The 21925-nt window shown below is 37.7% G+C and overlaps 1 protein-coding gene across 3 annotated transcripts in view; it reads right to left on the bottom strand.

Annotated features, from left to right (window-relative positions):
• adcy7 (adenylate cyclase 7) overlaps positions 1-21925 on the bottom strand; it is a 139423-nt gene that overhangs the window by 9325 nt on the left and 108173 nt on the right. For 2 of the 3 annotated variants that reach the window (XM_057854713.1, XM_057854704.1), the window contains 10 exons: positions 14652-14711; positions 13992-14069; positions 11761-11830; positions 11584-11681; positions 11414-11498; positions 11133-11270; positions 6963-7064; positions 3667-3863; positions 1246-1357; positions 1004-1162 (listed from right to left, as the gene is read on the bottom strand). In XM_057854713.1, coding sequence (XP_057710696.1) covers positions 1004-1162; positions 1246-1357; positions 3667-3863; positions 6963-7064; positions 11133-11270; positions 11414-11498; positions 11584-11681; positions 11761-11830; positions 13992-14069; positions 14652-14711 — 1099 coding nt within the window. The remainder of the gene's footprint in view (positions 1-1003; positions 1163-1245; positions 1358-3666; positions 3864-6962; positions 7065-11132; positions 11271-11413; positions 11499-11583; positions 11682-11760; positions 11831-13991; positions 14070-14651; positions 14712-21925) is intronic. The other variant, XM_057854724.1, reaches the window with a different exon arrangement.

Genomic DNA, 21925 nt, shown 5'->3' with positions numbered 1-21925 from the left:
AGGAGTTTTTTGTTACCACATAGTCACATTGACTCGAATATTAATAGCTGATTAATAAATTTCCCCCCAGAAAATCCTTGGAATCTGCTGTTGTGATTTCTTATTGGCTGCTGCAACATCTTAGTAGGGATACTGTGAATTTCATCCTGAATTCACCTTAGTTACTAAAATGGCAGTGTCTCGCAGTAGTGCAACTTGCTCACATCTGCCAATACACACTTCAAAAATTCAGTTTTTTCAACAGTGGTCGACATTCATTAGCCCCTCCCAGTCAAAATGGATTGGAAGTTTAGCACCGTCAGTGGCAGCCAATAAGTTAAATATTTATTAGGGGTGTCAAACGATTAAAATTTTTAATCGAGTTAATTACAGCTTAAAAATTAATTAATCGTAACTAATCGCAATTAATCACAATTCAAACCATCTATAAAATATGCCATATTTTTCTATAAATTATTGTTGGAATGGAAAGATGAGACACAAGATGGATATATACATTCAACATACGGTACATAAGTACTGTATTTTTTTATTATAACAATAAATCAACAAGATGGCATTACCATTATTAACTTTCTGTTAAAGCGATCCATGGATAGAAAGACTTGTAGTTCTTAAAAGATAAATGTCAGTACAAGTTATAGAAATTTTATATTAAACCCCCCTTAATGTTTTCGTTTTAATAAAATTTGTAAAATTTTCAATCAAAAAATAAACTAGTAGCCCGCCATTGTTGATGCCAATAATTACTTACACTATGCTCATGGGTGCGGAAGCCTATAAAATCAGTCGCACCCAAGCGCCAGTAGAAGGCGACAAAACTCCGAAAAACACAACAAGTACACATTTCACTGTGCTGTCATTTTAATCTGTTTGAGCGGGGCATGTGCGTTAATCGCGTCAAATATTTTAACGTGATTAATTTTAAAAAATAATTACTGCCCGTTAATGCGATAATTTTGACAGCCCTAATATTTATTTTAAAATTTATAAAAGTGGACACCTCATTTTTCTTGTTCTCGCCCACAAAAAGCGAGGCCACATGGGCAGGCAGCACATTCTCCAACAGCAGCCGGTTGAGGTTCTCCCGGGTCTCGATCTCATCCTGCTCTGTGTGGTTCTTGTACTTAAGTAGAAAATCCTGGCGGAAGCAGGACTCATTCTGAAAAGAAGTCATGCACGAAAATTTGTTTGGAAACCAATATGATAATGATGGTGATGGAGAGTAAAGTAATAGGTTAGCACCTGCTGTGAGATGATGAGCATGGTGACCAGGAACAAGGTGATGTAGATGCAGCTCATCACTTGGGGGTGCTTGACCAGGCCCACCAGTCTCACCAATGACTCATCCGTGAGGCTGCATGGAACAAACACAGTCACTAATCCACTTTCATATTTATTTGTATGGAAAAACAATGTATGAAAATGTGCTATTAGTCAAGCCAACTAGAGATATTAAGTAACTCAAATTCTTCAATTCTCTTAAGTAACTTGTCAAATGAGCTTGCATAATCAAGCTTGTTGGCCATACTTAAAATTTCTGAGTAAACTGAACTTAAAGTGATAAGTAGTGTTAACTTAGCCTTAGCCTGACTCCTAATACAGTGGGGCAAATTAGTATTTAGTCAACCACTAATTGTGCAAGTTCTCCCACTTGAAAATATTAGAGAGGCCTGTAATTGTCAACATGGGTAAACCTAAACCATGAGAAACAGAATGTGGAAAATCATGGCGGATAATAAGTGTTTGGTCAATACTTGACAGACGTTAAGGTTTGATCTCGTCAGAGATGCCTGGAAGCTGAAACTTCAAAGCGCTGCATGCGTCAATCATCGTTTAACTTGTTAAACAGTTGCTGTGGCAACTCATTGTGTGTAAGTGAGCAGCTTGAGCGGATTTGAGTTGACTCACTCAATGAAGCATTTGATAAAGACAAGCATTTTTCAACTTTATTCTTGTTTAAAAATTATTCGGTGGGACACTAACATGTTTAAAACTTATATTACCTCTGAAGTGTTTTTAAAAAATTAATATATATGGCGGAAAACACTCAGTTGACTTGAAGTTCTGCTGTCAGACCCCCAATCTGGCCAAATTTCAAAACTGTCCAAAATGCATGTGTGATACATCATCGGAAAGCTTAAAATCTCAATTTTCCGGGGGAAGAAAATTTTTGAACAGGAGGGCATTTTAAAAAAAAAAAAAACACATTTTTAAACGTTAATTTACATTAACAGCAAAACCCTAACTGGATGCGAGAGCACGTGAGAGCAGAATTAAAGACGCCACAATTTAATGAGATATTATCACGTACCTACCTCTTTTCGATCCAAAAACTCCATGTAGCATGTATCACCGAGTGCCAAGACACAGCTGTGAATGGCCTCAGCCGGATTTTTGGGGAATTTTAAGGGTGAAACATGGTAATATAACAAGGGTCGCAATGCAGAAAACGCAGACATCAAGGAGTGGTCGAGATCTTCATTTTCATATATTTAATTTTACCTTTTAAATGCTTTTTTTCCCATTTTTCTTTGTATGGATCAATTATTTCTCATCTAAAATATTGGGGAAAATGCCACAGTAACGAAAAAAATACAAGTAGGCGATAGTTATGAGGTTGATATCCGTGACTTTTTTACAGACGCCAATTTTTTCATTGTGATGTAATTTGTTTAAAAGTTTAAAATATGCGCGTGAATAATTTTTTAAAGTCGTTTTTTTTTAAAACTAAATATTAGACATCAAATAATGATTCTAAGCTAAAACTGACAGGCATTTCAAATAATAAATATGCTTACCTTCTTTTTATGGCAGGGTTAAAACAAAAGCGGTTGCGCGAAGTCTGTAAACGGGGGTTTCCAGGGTAAAACGGACAAATTAAAAATAGTTTGTGGGCTTATTGCACCATGAATCTGCTATGGCAGCATATAGACACATTGTTCTATCAAACACAACAGTTCTTCTGGCTTAAAATACAGCAATTTTAAAGATGGGTGCAAGAGCAGAAACTGCTTTTTTAGCCTTGTCTGCGTTTTCCGCCATATACTGTATATGTTTTTAAAAAACATTTATATGTTTTTTTAAATTATTTCATTTTTTTTAAACATGTCTTATATGTATCTCTTTTCAATGCTAAATCTGAATACATACATTGAACGCACACACAAAAAAAAAACTACAATTGACACTACTTCTAATTCACGGTTTTTCACTTATTGCGATGGGTTCTGCTCCCCATTAACTACAATAAACGAGGGATCACTGTATTCACTTTATAAAAGTTTTTTTTCCGCTTTCCCATTTTTCCATCTTATTATACTTTACGTCACAAACAAGAGCAGGACAGGCACAACCCATGACTTACAACAAACACTCATTTTTCCAGATTGGATTAAATTGAATTGAAATGATTTGGATTTTATTCGCTATCATTGACTTACTGGCAGCAAGTGATCACCCCCAGTCAAAATGGATTGGAAGCCTGTTGCTGTCAGTGGCCGTGAATGAGTTATCATATGACACATCAGGCGACAAACTAACCGAATAGCTCTAAATCCCTCCTATGTGACCGGAGAACACCGACTTATCCACACAGCGCCTGTTTTTTTTTTCTTCTCCCAATTATAATTACATTACCGACCTTATCATTATATCTAGTACCACCTGCTGCAGTTGACCGCTCCGGTAATCTGAGCGTGGAGGACGTTGGCGTAGCCCACAAAGAGCCGACTGTTGGTGCTGAGGATGATGATGTAGTACGCGCTGGACGCCAGGGTGACGAAGAGCACTTTGAGCTCCAAGCTGACCCGCAGGAAGACGCCGCAAGCCATCAGCGACAGGATGCAGCAGTACACAGAGTACTGGAGAGAGAGAGACGTACTAGTGACAAATTATTCCTATTTAGAGTACAACAGGTACGCATTTACGGCCAAGTAGGAACCATCAGAGGTAAAAGTGGTGACTAAATCCGGTCATAAACAGCGTCCATTAACTGCTTTTTGAATAAGATCTTCTTCATCCTATTGGTTTGTTTTAATAGAGCTTGGTTGCATGAGTCACGGTTAAGCACACGATGCAGTCAATTTACAATTATTCTCATAAACGGTAGATATGAAAGGTTGACATCTCCAATGTAAAAAAGGGGCAAAAAATGTGAAGAAAAAACTCAAGATATCAGAAAATAATTTTTAAAATTATTTCAATTGTGCAAAAATGTATACATTGATATGTAAGTTGTTTAACTTCATATAAATTATGAAAGATCGGAATCTAATCTTTCTTTTTGTAAATTCTGAGTTCATGTAGCCATAGAACACAATATTCTGTGGAGTTTGAAAGAAGGCGATGTCTGGTGACTAGGGGTGTAACGGTACACAATAATCTCAGTTCAGTACGTACCTCGGTTTTGAGGTCACGGTTCGGTTCATTTTCGGTACAGTAAGAAAACAAAATGCAAAATATAAATGTGCTAGTTGTTTATTACAGACCTTTGTGCTTTCAACAATAGGAACATTAGCCTCTACAAAGCTAGTAGCGGGTATTTAAAGATAATCCAACATCAATTTGCCTTTCAGACCCCGTGTATTGGTCAGCTTTCTTTCTGAAAGAAAGAAGAAAAAAGAAGTCCTGTGCTAAAGAGAAAAGCAATCCCAATGACTAAGATTTTAACATGTATTTTACAAATGAAATGCCTCAATGAATCATTTTTCTTATGAACGGTTTTCAAAAGCTTTATTGGTGGATTTTCTCAAGTTAAAGCGCCACACAGAAATTAATAAATTTTGTTGTGTAAGCAGGATCTGTGTATTATTCTTATTATTTAATTACAGGTGTTTTAGCTCATTTCAATTTATTTTATTTAAATGGGCTATATTTTACAAATGTGATGTAGTATCCATTTATATTGTATATTTTATGTTGTATAACTTTAGTTCTTATGGGAATATTAGTTCCTACTTGTTTTGTTGTGATAGGAGGGTTTTGTATTGAACACGGGGCCATGTTGGTTATTATTATAACAGAGAAGACGGCATTAAACAAACAAAGACAAGTCAACTGTGCCCTGATCTACCACTCAAGAGATCTGATGGACTCAAAAAGTGGGTTACGATTGCATATTAGTTTGAAAATCGACCGGATCCACCGTATTTTTACACGAGTGACTTCCGGTCTGCCCGATCCTAGCTACCGGTAGTAGTATTGACGCAGGAGGGTCGCGTCTCGCATCAAATAATAAACTCTGCCGTTCTTTTTGCGTGCGTCGTGTTGAGCCGCTTCTGGGACGCGTCTAACACGCAGCCGCACTGCGACTGGTGTGCATTGGCTGATTAACTTTAACGCCAGCGTTTCACTGCGTTCTCATGGCTGCCACGTTGTCGCGCAGTTGACGTTTCTGGGTTATACAATCCAACCGTGTAGGTCCTCATTATAGTAGAGAAGATGCAGTAAATATAATCTACACAAAGAAACTGTAACCCGATCGACTCACAGCCTCGAAAAGTAAGGGTCACATTACGTCAGAAACCTGTTCGGTACGTGTACTGTCCTCACCAGGATGCTACTGCTCGGTCCTCGCTGTATAGCCAGGACCGAGCCGTAGCGTCCGGTGGAAAGGCGTTGCTTCTGTAGAGGTATTTTACAAGCACCAACAATGAACGTAGGTTCGCGGCTGTATTTTTCTCTCTCTCTAACTCGCCCACTCGCTCGATGCTTCGTAGCCGTCTGTCTTCTTCTGGCGTGAGCGCTCTTCTTCGCGTGTAAGCACTCTTCTTCGCGTAAACAAGTGCGAGTGCGCCCCCACTTGGGCGTGAAAGTGCCACCAACTATAAGGCATGCATTTCAACACTAGAACGTCAATAATAGAATCTAACACACATTGCCAAAGGCAGAACAGTACGCTACCATTCCGAACCGAGCACCACGTACCGAAACGGTTCAATACAAATACATGTACCGTTACACCCTTACTGGTGATGTAATTTTTGGTGGTGAATGAGGTAATGGGGTTGCATAAGTGTAAAAATAATTAAATATACCTGCTCAATTCTGTTGAAAATAATTCAAAATCTCCTATAAAAGATTCATAATTGGGTATTTTTTAAAAAATAATGAATGTACTCAAATTATGTGCCAGCATAAAAGCGAATTCTGAACTAGCAAAAATAAATGAATTCAACTTAAAATAAAGAGAAATGTCAAATAATTCTTAATTTTATTATTAATTTAATTAAATTATTTTAAACCCTTGCCTAAATTCTATAGAGTGTGAAAGGACAAAATCACAATATTAAAATAATTAAAAATTATTTAAATTCGATCAACATTTTTCAGGTAGTTTTTATTTGAGATGTTTTTCGAATCGTAAATAAAAAGGCTATTAAAAAGAAGAAAAAAAAAGCTCGGTAATTTTTGTCTTCAGAGCTTTAACCCTTTATCGGGTAAGTGACTAGTTTTGATAATTAAAAAAACTAACTATTATCAATGTTTTAGTTTTTGATAATTAGTTAATAATAGTTGATAATTAGATAAACTAGTTTTGATAATTAAAAAAACTAATTATTATCAATGATTATATATCATTTTGAATATAAATGTTTTAATATTAACTTTATTTATTTATTTATTTTAATTATAAATAAATACAATGTTAATAAAAACAAACTTCTGTTTTTTCATAGTATTTGACGGCTTGCCTGTCAGTGATGGCGAGAAATGTCCAATTCATTTAAACCGGGAAAATTAGCAGTGAATTCTCATGTTCCAATGCCATTGACGGCACTAGACATTCAATCCATTTTGAATGGGAGGGACGACTGAACATTCGGATTGGACATCTAACGCCGTAAATGACAACGATTTAAATAAATGATTACCCTGCAGAGTAAAAAAACAAAAACAAAAAAAAACAATTACACCCAAACCACCCCCCGTTTCAAGCTGTAAAGTGTAAATTCCCTCACAGGCAGATAGAAGAGTCCTCCCTGTATTTCCAGTTGCTGGGAATCATTTACATGAGCGACGTCACCACTGCAACATTCTGGACAATGGACTTGGATGAAGCACTGTGGGGAAAGAAAGCTTAAATTAGCCAAAATGCAAATCAATAGTTTTTTTTTTTTTTCTTTCAGTACAATTGACGGGTATAGATGTCCAGTAATTGAAGCGAAGGGGTTAATGCAGTGGTTCTCAAAAGCATGGTACAAGTACCATCCGTAGTACGTGGGCTTCTTCTCGTGGTAAGCAAAAGACTGACTGGATTAAATGTTCAAACTTTTTTTTTAATACACTATACAGTACGTCAATCAAGAACAGTAGTACATTTGTATTTCGGTCAAACTATAAAAGATTCACATTTAATGGTGAAGAACAGTTTTGTTAGAGAAATTGTACAACATGTTTACTCATTTTAACCCTTAAATACCTGCAACATGAAGCAATTATCAGAGAATCCCAAAATTTGAAAAATAAGGTCCTAATGACTTTTTTTTTTTTTTTAATTTGTAAAAAGAAAAGTCAAAATGAATATGTGTAATAAGCGCTCTAATATCGATAATTCTTGCGAAATCCTGTTTTTTTTCTCATGGAACCTGCAGATGCATGTGTTGACTTGCATCCATTTTTTTCCCCAAAAAATGTCAAAATTCTGAATTAGTCTCAAAATCATAAAATTTTAGGTGTATCAAATGTGATACATTTTACAGGCTTCATCTGGGACCATGTGCTTTGGTCTGATGAGACCAAGATTGAGCTTTTTGGAACCAAACACGAAGTGAGTCTGGCGTGCCACGAAAGATGTTCATGCTGAAAAGCACCTCATACCCACTGAGAAGTATGGGGGTGGGTCAGTGATGCTGTGGGGCTGTTTCGCTTCCAAAGGCCCTGGGAACCTTGTTAGGGTACATGGCATCATAAATGCTTTGAAATACCAGGACATTTTAAATCAAAATCTGTTGCCCTCTGCACTGGGTCTTTCTGCAAGACAATAACCCTAAACATATGGCCAAATCTACACAGAAATGGTTCACCTGACACAAAATCAAGCTCCTCCCATGGCCATCTCAGTCCCCAGACCTTGTTTTGTTGGCAAAAGGGGGTTGTACAAAGTATTAACACCAGTGGTGCTAATAATTGTGACACACATTATTTGATGTTAAATAATTTTTTCTTTATGTGGGATTTTTTCCCCACTGAATAAATGCACTTGTATTGATGGTTGGATTTTTCTCCTTTTTTTCCATTAAGGTCCCATATTATTTGAATTTTTTTTTTTTTTAATTATGAGAAGCTAAAAAACACATCTTAACCAAGGGTGCCAATAATTATGGAGGGCACTGTAAGTAACTTTTTATTTAAAATACTCTTAAATAGATTCAAGTCAAGATTTTGCCTATCTTTAAATGATGAAACAGTTTTAAAACTTTCACATGTTGAAAGTAGACAGAAGGGAACTAATGCTAAAACGGGAGCAATTTTAACAACTTTAACAGTTGATTCACAACATTAAATGACTTCCAAACAGCAAAGATTACTATGTTGTTGTTTTTTTTTTTGTTGTTTTTTTTTTTTTTTGAAAATTTTTTTTTTTTAAAAACATGAAAAGTAACACCAGTTATTATCCCAAGTAACTAATTACTCTTACATTCAGGTAACGGAGTTACTAACTCAATTACTTTTTGGGAGAAATCATTTGTAACTGTAATTAATTAGATTAACAACACTGGTCATAAAGATGAAGTCTGCAGAATGAAAAGTGACGAAAGCGGTTATAATATAATATACAGTGGGGCAAGTAAGTATTTAGTCAACCACCAATTGTGCACGTTCTCCTACTAGAAAAGATTAAAGAGGCCTGTAAATGTCAACATGGGTAAACCTCAACCATGAGAGACAGAATGTGGAAAAAAAAAAACAGAAAATCACAATGTTTGAATTTTTAAAGAATTTATTTCCAAATTACAGTGGAAAATAAGTATTTGGTCACCTACAAACAAGCACGCTTTCTGGCTTTCAAAGAGGTCTAACTTCTAACGAGGTCTAACGAGGCTCCTTTCGTTACCTTTATTAATGACACCCGTTTTAACTCATTATCGGTATAAAAGACACCTGTCCACAATCTCAGTCAGTCACACTCCAAACTCCACTATGGCCAAGACCAAAGAGCTGTCGAAGGACACCAGAGACAAAATTGTAGACCTGCACCAGGCTGAAAAGACCGAATCTCCAATAGGTAAAACGCTTGGTGTAAAGAAATCAACTGTGGGAACAATTATTAGAAAATGGAAGACATACAAGACCACTGATCATCTCCCTCGATCTGGTGCTCCATGCAAGATCTCACCCCGTGGCGTCAAAATGATAACAAGAACGGTGTGCAAAAATCCCTGAACCACACAGGTGGGACCTAGTGAATGATCTAAAGAGAGCTGGGACTACAGTAACAAAGGCTACTATCAGTAACACAATGCACCGCCAGGGGCTCAAATCCTACACTGCCAGATGTGTCCTCCTGCTGAAGCCAGTACACGTCCAGGGCCGTCTGCGGTTCGCTAGAGAGCATTTGGATGATCCAGAAGAGGACTGGGAGAATGTGTTATGGTCAGATGAAACCAAAATAAAACTTTTTGGTAGAAACACAGGTTCTTGTTTGGAGGAGAAAGAATACTGCATTGCATCCGAAGAACACCATACCCACTGTGAAGCATGGGGGTGGAAACATCATATTTTGGGGCCGTTTTTCTGCAAAGGGACCAGGACAACTGATCTGTGTAAAGGAGAGAATGAATGGGGCCATGTATCGAGATATTCTGAGTGAAAATCTCCTTCCATCAGCAAGGGCATTGACGATGAGATGTGGCTGGGTCTTTCAGCATGACAATGATCCCAAACACACAGCCAGGGCAACAAAGGAGTGGCTTCGTAAGAAGCATTTCAAGGTCCTGGAGTGGCCTAGCCAGTCTCCAGATCTCAACCCCATAGAAAATCTGTGGAGGGAGTTGAAAGTCTGTGTTGCCCAATGACAGCCCCAAAACATCACTGCTCTAGAGGAGATCTGCATGCAGGAATGGGCCAAAATACCAGCAACAGTGTGTGAAAAGCTTGTGAAGAGTTACAGAAAATGTTTGGCCTCCATTATTGCCAACAAAGGGTACATAACAAAGTATTGAAATGAACTTTTGGTATTGACCAAATACTTATTTTCCACCATAATTTGCAAATAAATTCTTTAAAAATCAAACAATGTGTTTTTTCTGGGATTTTTTCCCACTTTCTGTCTCTCATGGTTAAGGTTTACCCATGTTGACAATTACAGGCCTCGCAAATATTTTTACTAAGTGGGAGAACTTGCACAATTAGTGGTTGACTAAATACTCATTTGCCCCACAGTCATAATAATAATAATATCGCGTTAAAATCATGACGTCTCTCTTATGCTCTCACCTCCAGTTAGGGTTTCGCTGTTTAATTTTGTTTTGTTTTTTTTAAATACCCTCCTGTTCAAAAATTTTCTTCCCCCAGATAATTGAGATTTTCAGCTTTCCAATGATATATCAGACAATTTTGAAATTTTGCCAAATTGGGGGCCTTAGAGCGGAACTTCAAGTCACCTGAGTGTTTTCCGCCATATGCAGTATATACTAGTTTATACATATACACTGCTCTTTTTTCCTGAACATTCTGGTCAATTACACCATAGCTGTCAAACATATTTTTGTCACGGGCCACATTGTGGTTATGATTTTCTTTGGCAGTCCATTATGTCTGCAAATCAGGGCTTCCATGTATAGTATGATTACGTATGATTACCAAATTATAATAAATTACTATCATAAAAATAAAAAAGTGGTGAATTTATTTTTCATTTTTGTTTTTACTACTGATGAACATTTTTTAAATAAAGTGTGTAGTACACCAATTTATTTTAACTCATTGGCTGCCTTTGACGACACTATACGTCCAATCCATTTTGACTGGGAGGGTTAGCAGCGATCATTCGTTAGCGCTGTCAATGGCAGCCAATGAGTTCAAGTTGGCCCTGATGGTGTTACAACCAAGTAGTCTTTGAATTAGTACGTGCTGTAAAATGTTTGAGAACCACTGAGTTATTGAACTTAGAAGGGAGTCTTGTTGACCAGGTTGAAGACGGCCAAGAGAATGATGACAGCGATGGTGAGGGCGGCCAAGGGGAGGCGCACGCATGGCTTCTTCACAACTGCTTCAGACACCGATGCCAGCCACTGGCAGCCCGACAGCTTCTCCGGAAACATATGCTAAACACAGGCCGAGAAGTGATATTAGTCCCACGTGATATGTGAGGCTCGACTATTTTCGTCAAGGACGCTAGTCGATCGCTAGGTTAGCTAAAGAAAGCTAAGCGTGGCTTAACCAAAACGGCAGCACTTTCCACACTGACCTGTATGTGAGATGCAAAACAGATGGCCAAAGTCAGCATCAGGACGCACGCCAATGCAGCAAACGTGACTCCGAGGATCCGCCGCCTACCATTTAGCAAAACGACAGATAGCCAGTCAAGTTACATTTTGCTGCAAGTTTGTCATAGTCGTTCACAGGCCTCATACTCACTCCCTGGTGACTAACATCTGGATGGAAAAGATGCACAGGAAGATGACGGCGGCGCAGCCCACGTAGTGCTTGAACATGGGCAAATCCAGGGCACGGTACTGGAAAAGGGTCAAAATGAGGTCATGTTTGAAGGGGAATTAATTGGAGGACAAGATGGAGTTTTGTTGTTCAAGTTACCTGTTTTTCCAGGTCTTTTTTCGGGAACCAAATGGCTAAACTGCCACTCTCCTCAGACTTGTACCATTGCCTTGCAAAGGGTAAGAGAATGTATTGTGTAAAGTAGAACATCTGCTGTCTAAAAGCAGCTGATCCAAGTTCAAAATCATTGGACGGCTATTGCTGTCAATGGCAGCAAATCAGTGAATTAAAATGTTTTTATTTTTACTGAAGAGTTTTATCATTTCTAACATTGGCTAGTGGAGTCACTGTGGATAAAATAAAAGAGCAATAAAGTAATTGATCAATAACTGGTCATATTAAAACAATAAAAAACACTAAATGGTTTGTCATAGTTTAAATTTTCAAACTAATTACAGGTAGTCCCCGAGTTACGACGTACCCGACTTATGTGATTTCGACTTTACGACGTGCGCGTTTGGTTGCTGTTTTTTCTCCAGTCGATATTATTTTGTCATTTAATTTTGTTATTAGGTTGAATTACTTTCAAGCATTGCTTTTACGTTGGCAAATGGGGGTGAACGCCAGTTAATATTTCATGAAGGCAGAGAAACGGTAGGCGGCGTGGGCTCGGTGATACACCCCCTGTTAGCTCGCAATAGCCGGCTAGCTTATTGAGTAGAGATGCACGATAATATCGGTCACCGATAATTATCGGCCGATAATGGCAATTATGACGTCACACAGATAATCCAGATAAAACGAAATTCAACCGATAATGCAATCCGATAATTATATACTTGATTTAGCCTCCAAATGTGCGCAACCAACAGTTTTGTCCAATTCTGCTAGTTTTAAGGAGGTGTTTTTGCAGTGTAGTAATGTGATGTATGTTAGGAAAGGTTTACTTTTAAAGGCATTTTTGTGCAACTTGGGTGTTTACCCTCTAAGTAATTGTTGCCAAAAGCGTACCATTACACAATGTCATTGCCATTGTTTAGATGTTGGAATTTACTACTTGGTTCACATTTGATGTGGGGAAAAAAATAGCACTAACATTACATTTTTGCACAGTAACATTTGATCTTTGTATACTTTAAAATTTTACATACAAATTTGAATAGAATTATCGGCGTGACATTATCAGTTATCGGGTGGAAGGGGCAGGAAATTATCGGTTATCGATATCGGTTGAAAAATGTATTATCATGCATCACCATTATTGAGCAGTGTTCGTTTTCAATGCTGGACCGGTGCTATTAATAGCTGCCATTTTCCTTGTTAAATTGGCCAAGATTTGGAATATATGTGACAATTGATTCGCTTAATAGCATTATTGTATGCTCATTGTCATTATTGTATTTTATGAGGTATGTTTTTGTCAACAAATATGTGGTTATTGATTCATTTTATAGCATTATTGTATACTCGTTGTCATTATTGTATTTTATTTTCTAATTGTGACCATAGTTTGACGGTGACAAATTAATATTTGTTAGTTGTAAGAAGAAACTATGTTGTGATCGGTGTTACGGAGGGAAGTAGTATCTATCTATCTATCCATCTTTTTTTTTATTTTATTTTTTTTAATTTTATTTTATTAATATGATGTATAATACATGTTTTTGGATAGTTATTTTGGTATTTAGGAGTGCTTAAAGGGTCAATTCCAATTTACGGAGACTACCTGTATTACGTTTTAATACATTTAATTCATCATTAATAACATTCCAATAGAGAACTATTTTTTTATTTTATTTAAAAATATATATTCAACATTTAAATATTTAATAATGATAAGTATATACAAAAAATTATATATATTTTAAAAACATTCATAAACAAAATGAATAATCCATAAAACAATGTAAATTAATTACATCTACCAATGTTTTATCTAAATCAAAAAATAACTAGAGAATTAAATTCTATTGAAAATAAATACTTTGAAAATGAATTGGTAAATTATTTTATTGTAAAAATAAACACATGCCCATTTACGTTGAAAATGTAATTATTTAAATAAATATTAATGAAAATACACCATCCGCAAATATTTACCTCACAGTTGTTTTCGGTTTGGATCACCCTGCATCCTAAAATCTTGGCAGAGTTCATCCATAATACTTCTAGAACTATTTAAAAAAAAAATTTTTTTACTGCACCTCAATGATGTTCGATCTTTACAGTTGAACAGAGAATGATTCAATTCAATATCTATTATTTTTTTGGGGGGTGTGTGTTTGAATTTTTTGCTTTGTTTTAAGACATCACCAATGAAATAGACCTACTTGCTACCCAGTTCATCTATGGTGGTGGTCATTTCATTGTGAAGCTCCTCATCAAAGCGACTCTTCTGTGACTTGTTCCTGTGTCAGGGAGGCAAACGCCAATTAAGAAAAGACATTGGATGGGAATAAGGGTTTAACAACCGCTGTGCGCATGTGAGTCGGAGGGAAAAATGAGATTATAGATCATGCCTGCGGTGCACGCAGAGGTGAAGGGTGTTAACCGGATGCTGCGAGTTAGATGAGCATTTTAGGAGGCTATGGAAAGCCCCCTTGCGCTATCTGGCAGGAAGGAAGGCCTTGCACAGATGCACACAGTAGATACATAGACACCCTGCCCCGCTTCAAACATCAACGTGACCCCAAAAGAAGGTAAGAAGTGTCATGTAGTGAGTAAAAAGAAGAGCGCAACAGCTCAGGTTAGTCTTGCTATGTTAGGCCTCGCCGTTTGGGTAGTACTTATTAACCAGCTTTAAATCAAAGATATTTCCGAGCTGTATTCCTTCAAACTGTGGCAGTACTTTTCAAATTTTAGCCCCACGCCCACTAGTTTGCAGGAATACAAGAAATCATTGCGAATTAAACACCCAGATTTCTACTTTGAAAAGTTCAAGTTAATTTTTTTTTGAGAAATCCTATACTGCTCCAGGAGCCCAAACTCACTTATAGGTGCTGAACGAGGGCGTGGACAAGGAAAACCGCTCTTCTAGTGACTCATCAAGGCTGTTTTAGGAAGAATTTAACAAGTAAGAATACAATACAACATATTATAAACACAGCAGGGAGCTAGCTACTTAGCTAGACTGTTGTCAAATAGTCAACCACTAATTGTGCAAGTTCTCCCACTTGAAAATATTAGAGAGGGCTGTAGTTGTCAACATGGGTAAACCTCAACCATGAGAGACAGACGTGGGGGAAAAAAACAGAAAATCACATTGTTTGATTTTTAAAGAATTTATTTGCAAATCATGGTGGAAAATAAATATTTGGTCATTACCAAAAGTTCATCTCAATACTTTGTTATGTACCCTTTGTTGGCAATAACCGAGGTCAAACGTTTTCTGTAACTCTTCACAAGCATTTCACACACTGTTGCTGGTATTTTGGCCCATTCCTCCATGCAGATCTCCTCTAGAGCAGTGATGTTTTGGGGTTGTCGTTGGGCAACACGGACTTTCAACTCCCTCCACAGATTTTCTATGGGTGGGGTTGAGATCTGGAGACTGGCTAGGCCACTCCAGGACCTTGAAATGCTTCTTACGAAGTCACTCCTTTGTTGCCCTGGCTGTGTGTTTGGGATCATTGTCATGCTGAAAGACCCAGCCACGTCTTATCTTCAATGCCCTTGCTGATGGAAGGAGATTTTCACTCAAAATGTCTCTATACATGTCCCCATTCATTCTTTCCTTTACACAAATCAGTTGTCCTGGTCCCTTTGCAGAAAAACAGCTCCAAAGCATGATGTTTCCACCCCCATGCTTCACAGTGGGTATGGTGTTCTTCGGATGCAATTCAGTATTCTTTCTCCTCCAAACACAAGAACTTGTGTTTTTACCAAAAAGTTCTATTTTGGTTTCATCTGACCATAACACATTCTCCCAGTCCTCTTCTGGATCATCCAAATGCTCTTTAGCGAACAGCAGACCGGCCAGGACATGTACTGGCTTCAGCAGGGGGACACGTCTGGCAGTGCAGGATTTAAGTCCCTGGCGGCACATTGTCTTACTGATAGTAGCCTTGGTTACTGTGGTCCCAGCTTTCTGTAAGTCATTCACTAGGTCCCCCCGTGTGGTTCTGGGATTTTTGCTCACCGTTCTTGTTATCATTTTGACGCCACGGGGTGTGATCTTGCATGGAGCCCCAGATCGAGGGAGATTATCAGTGGTCTTGTATGTCTTCCATTTTCTAATAATTGCTCCCACAGTTGATTTCTTTACACCAAGCGTTTTACCTATTGCAGATTCAGTCTTGAGTTTGGAGTGTGACTGACTGAGGTTGTGGACAGGTGTCTTTTATACCGATAATGAGTTAAAACAGGTGCCATTAATAAAGGTAACGAGTGGAGCCTCGTTAGACCTCGTTAGAAGAAGTTAGACCTCTTTGACAGCCAGAAATGTTTGTGGGTGACCAAATATTTTCAACTCTTATTTGGAAATAAATTCTTTAAAAATCAAACAATGTGATTTTCTGTTTTTTTTCTTCCACATTATGTCTCTCATGGTTGAGGTTTACCCATGTTGACAATTACAGGCCTCTTTAATTTTTTCAAGTAGGAGAACTTGCACAATTGGTGGTTGACTAAATACTTATTTGCCCCACTGTATGGAAAATTGTAATGAAGGGACAAATAAAGCATGTACGTGAGATTTTATTCAAAGAATAATGATACAAAAATATCCATGTATTATTTGTTCAATCAAATTTTAATTTCAAACCAAAAACTCAATTGGAAAGAAAAGTTAGTTATTAGCATTTCTCGTTCCATGTAATAATAATAATGATAACACATTGGATTTACATAGCGCTTCTTGGACACTTAACATTGCATTATTATTTCACTCCGCACTCGATGGTAGTAAGCCACTATTTAAGCCATAGCTGCCCTCCGGCAGCACGACAAAAGCAAAATGAAATGTTCAAGCTGATGCTTATGATGAAAATTTAATTTGAAAGTACAGGCTTGGACAGTGATTTTATCAGTTTTATTGCTGTTACCAACAGGAAGTTGTCAGTTAATAATATTGTCCGGGTTGCACTGAAGCTGTTTTGAGTGTTTTGTATGTGACTGCTTGTACTTCCACGAATGTTTACTGAGAGAAAAAAAAATCATACATGAACATATCTTATTTCCGATCAAACAAAAAATGCCTGATTAACCCTTGCTAACAGGAATTTGTTTGCTTATCCTATTGTCCAGGTAGTAATCAACGAAATATTTAAAGCACTGTAGCAACAATTGGATTTTTTCTGATCAGGAACAACATTAGTTGTTGCCGTTATCCCTTTTTTGTTCTTCTCTGTAAACACTCATCTCAAACCAAATAAAAAAATCTAATGTATTAGTATAGCCCTTTACAAAAACTCAAAAGTTCACAAAGTGCTTTACAGCAACGATGTATTTCATGATGAATACCATAATTTTTGGACTATAAGGCGCACCTGACTATAAGCTGCCACCCACTGAATTTGACACGAAAATGACATTTGTTCATAGATAAACCGCACTGGACTATAAACTGCAGCTGTTCTCACTGTATTATGGGATATTTACACCAAAGATATTAACCGGTAAAACTTTATTTGACAGCGGCATCATAACTGTCTAAGACCAAATGAACAAACATGAAACTTTGAACCAATTGGCTGCAAAGATTCATTGCTTCAAGAAGCTTAATTTGGCCATCACCGCTCCTTTGGGGGAGACAGTCAACCTCTGCTGCCACCTGCTATTAACACTGTTGTCATCCAACATGCCTCCTAGCATGCATAGTGTCATGTCATAATTATGACAGTCTTATGGCAGTCTTATGACACCACCGTTGAATAATGTGTTACCTATTTACCCAAATAAATCAACTAATAAACCTCACTGGACTATAAGCAGCATGATTCAAATGAGGGGGAAAAAGTAGTGGCTTATAGTCCGTAAAAGGCAGGAAAGTATCACATAATGACATTGAGGTACATAAAAAAATAAGAATAAAAAATTTTTAAAAAAATTTTAAAAAGACAAAAACAAAATTACGCATCGCGATAAAAGTCAAAACAGCAAATTAAACAATAAAACATAAAATCCAAAGCATTAAAACCCGTAAAAAATAAAACCAGGCTAGCCTAGTCTGGATAAAAGGAGGGTCTAAAAAAGTGGGTCTTTAACCATGATTTAAAAAGGCCTAGATTCTTAATGGTGCTGATTTCAGGGGACAGGCTATTCCAAAATCTGGGGGCAGCGACTGCAAACGATCGATCACCCCACTGTTTAAGTCACGACATTCGAACTTGCAAAAGAAGCTGGCCGGTAGAACGAAGTTCCAGAGTTACGGAGGGTTAAAATCTTCGACCAATAAGAAGGAAACAGGCCATGAATAGAATTAAAAACCAACTGTAAAAGTTTGAAATCAATTCTAAAATTACCTGGAAACCAGTGGAGAGATGAAAGCACAGGGTTAAATGTTCACGTCTGGGTGTACCGGTTAAAAATCGAGCAGCAGCACTTTGAACAAGTTGCAGACGATAAATAGACGACTTGGGAAGACCAACATAAAGTGCATTGCAGTAGTCCAGTCTTGATCTTATAAAAGCATTAATTGCTTTTTCAAGGTGGTGGTGACTAAGAAAAGGATTCGTTTTGGCCAAGAGACGGAGCAGGAAAAAAACTAAATAAAGAACTAATCCGTTTTTGAAAGTTGAGCTTGCTATCGAATATCATTTCGCGATTTTTAATTAAATAATTCGTGAGATTTTTTATTTTATTTTGTGTCTTAAAAAAAGGGAGCCAGATCGCCACCGTACGGCTCAAGGGTTCATCAAGGAAGATGTGCCAAAAGTAATATACAGTGGTACCTCTACATATGAAGTTAATTCGATTCAGGACCTTGTTTGTAAGTCGAAATGGTCGTATGTCGAGCAGAATTTTTCCCATAACAATATATTATAATTCCATTAATTCGTTCCACAGCCCGAAAACCTACACTGAATCCTAATAAATGCTGCTGGTACTATTGCAAATAGCAATTACACAAATAAATTATGAATGAAAATCATAATAATCATAATAATAATAGTAATTCTAATAGTATTACCAGTAATAGTGTAACGAATCGGTTTCTAACGTGGCAGATGTCTTTTGCGTGATGTACAGTGGGGCAAATAAGTATTTAGTCAACCACTAATTGTGCAAGTTCTCCCACTTGAAAATATTAGAGAGACCTGTAATTGTCAACATGGGTAAACCTCAACCATGAGAGACAGAATGTGGGGGAAAAAAAACAGAAAATCAGATTGTTTGATTTTTAAAGAATTTATTTGCAAATGGTGGAAAATAAGTATTTGGTCAATACCAAAAGTTCATCTCAATACTTTGTTATGTACCCTTTGTTGCCAATAACAAAGGCCAAACGTTTTCTGTAACTCTTCACAAGCTTTTCACACACTGTTGCTGGTATTTTAGCCCATTCCTCCATGCAGATCTCCTCTAGAGTAGTGATGTTTTGGGGCTGTCGTTGGGCAACACGGACGTTCAACTCCCTCCTCACCCCGTGGCGTCAAAATGATAACAAGAACGGTGACCAAAAGTCCCAGAACCACACGGGGGAACCTAGTGAATGACCTACAGAGAGCTGGGACCACAGTAACAAAGGCTACTATCAGTAACACACTGCGCCGCCAGGGACTCAAATCCTGCACTGCCAGACATGTCCCCGTGCTGACGAAATTACACGTCCAGGCCCGTCTGCGGTTCGCTAGAGAGCATTTGGATGATCCAGAAGAGGACTGGGAGAATGTGTTATGGTCAGATGAAACCAAAATAGAACTTTTTGGTAGAAACACAGCTTCTCCTGTTTGGAGGAAATAGAATACTGAATTGCACCATACCCACTGTGAAGCATGGGGGTGGAAACATCATGCTTTGGGGCTGGTTTTCTGCAAAGGGACCAGGACGACTGATCTGTGTAAAGCACAGGTGTAAACGGATTCCAGAAAGGGCCAAGTGGGTGCAGGTTTGCTTTCCAACCAATGAAGAGGATACCTTTATACCAATCAGATCTTTTACATGTGTAATCAGTTAATCATTGTCAGGTGCTGCTTGTTTCAGCAGAAAGTTCATTGGCTAAACTCTCTGTGCAGTACTGGTTAGAACAAAATCCAGCACCCACTTGGCCCTTTCTGGAATTTGTTTGATACCTGTGATGTAAAGGAAAGAATGAATGGGGCCATGTATCGAGAGATTTTGAGAAAATCTCCTTCTATCAACAAGGGCATTGGAGATGAGACGTGGCTGGGTCTTTCAGCATGACAATGATCCCAAACACACAGCCAGGGCAACAAAGGAGTGGCTTCGTAAGACGCATTTCAAGGTCCTGAAGTGACCTAGCCAATCTCCAGATCTGAACCCCATAGAAAATCCGTGGAGGGAGTTGAAAGTTCATGTTGCCCAACGACAGCCCCAAAACATCACTGCTCTAGAGGAGATCTGCATGGAGGAATGGGCCAAAATACCAGCAACAGTGTGTGAAAAGCTTGTGAAGAGTTACAGAAAACCTTTGGCCTCCGTTGTTGCCAACAAAGGGTACATAACAAAGTATTGAGATGAACTTTTGGTATTGACCAAATACTTATTTTCCACCATGATTTGCAAATAAATTCTTTAAAAATCAAATAATGAGATTTTCTTTTTTTTTTCCCACATTTTGTCTCTCATGGTTGAGGTTTATCCATGTTGACAATTACAGGCCTCTCTAATATTTTCAAGTGGGAGAACTTGCACAATTAGTGGTTGACTATATACTTATTTGCCCCACTGTACCTGAACAGAGTGGCTGACAGAGTGAGAGAGGAAGTTTTTACTTTCACTTTGTTCAGCTGCGGCGGACAGCAGGCATGTTGTGTTGTACAAGTTCTGAAATAGATTATAAAAAACCTGACAAAGCTGGCGATTGTTTGGCGATCTTACCACAATAATAATTGTCACCTTAACTTATAAAGACTGGCTAATGGAGGTTGGAGGAGGACCGTCGAGATCGTAGACGTTCTACGGCCGTATTGTCGAGCCAGTTCGTGTGCGCCACACTTATATTTTTCTTTCATTTCCATCTTCATTTCAATGGTGTCACCTTTTTTTCCACCACCTGCGCGAACATTCTTGGAACCCATGTTAATTTCTCTCACAAGAAAATCCGCCGTACATCAGTCTAGCGGCGCTGTCATAAATAGTCGTATTTCGAGCATGTCGTCGGATGTAGAAACAAATAGTGAGGATAATTTTACGTCGGATGTCAAAAAGATTGTGTGTCGAAGCGATTGTATGTCGAGGTACCGCTGGATTCAATTTTGCTCTCGTTACGATGTAAAAAGTTTTGTGCAAGCCACTGCTTCACATCGAAAATTCCGCCAATTTAGTGAGAGCAGTTTGTTCATTGGGTGTCAGGGGCAAATACAGCTGCGGGTCATCGGCATAAAAATGATAAGAGATATGGGTTTTTTTTTGGAATTGATCCTAAAAGTAGCAGATAAAGTGCAAAAAGAACAGGCCCTAAAATATAACCAAACGCACTAAACCGTGGAAAACTTCCTGTTCGCGAAATTGATAAAATTGACTTTCAAATGTCATTTTTTACACAAGCATCAGATTGAATATCAACTCAGTTTTTAGGGGTTAAAAAAAATGCAAACAGCTGACTTTTCTGATTGAACAAATAATATACAGCTTCATCCTTTATGCTGAAGTACCGCATTGGCCCGAATATAAAACGGGGTTTTTTGCATTGAAATAAGACTGAAAAAGTAGGGGGTCATCTTATATTCGCGGTCTAGACATTATACCCATTTACGACGTTAGCGATGTTCTGTCATGACAGATCTCAGCTTCTCTCAAGTTTAACCAGTTTGCATTATTTTACTGCAATGTTTTTCCTTATTCAGATTTGTTTCAAGACTACAGTTAGACTTCACTTTGATGCTTAATGCAGTTATTACAATTTAGTTGTTTTATCACAATAGATTGGTTTATTTACATTTCAAAAACCAGAAGCCATTCATTTACGAATGTGATTGCACTTTAGTTTACATATTTAAATGTTTAGATATTAAGATTTGAATGAGGCAAAATAGCATGATTTTTCTCTCAAATATATTGTTATAATAATTTGTTCCAAATGTATTGTAATTTTTTTTTTTGTCTTAAAATTAATTTGTGTTCAAAAAGTCTTTTTTTCAAA

This window comes from Corythoichthys intestinalis, chromosome 1 (assembly GCF_030265065.1).
Source record: "Corythoichthys intestinalis isolate RoL2023-P3 chromosome 1, ASM3026506v1, whole genome shotgun sequence".
Taxonomy (NCBI): Eukaryota; Metazoa; Chordata; class Actinopteri; order Syngnathiformes; family Syngnathidae; genus Corythoichthys; species Corythoichthys intestinalis.
The sequence above is the reverse complement of the archived record's forward strand: the minus strand, read 5'-3'. Positions and strand labels throughout refer to the sequence as shown.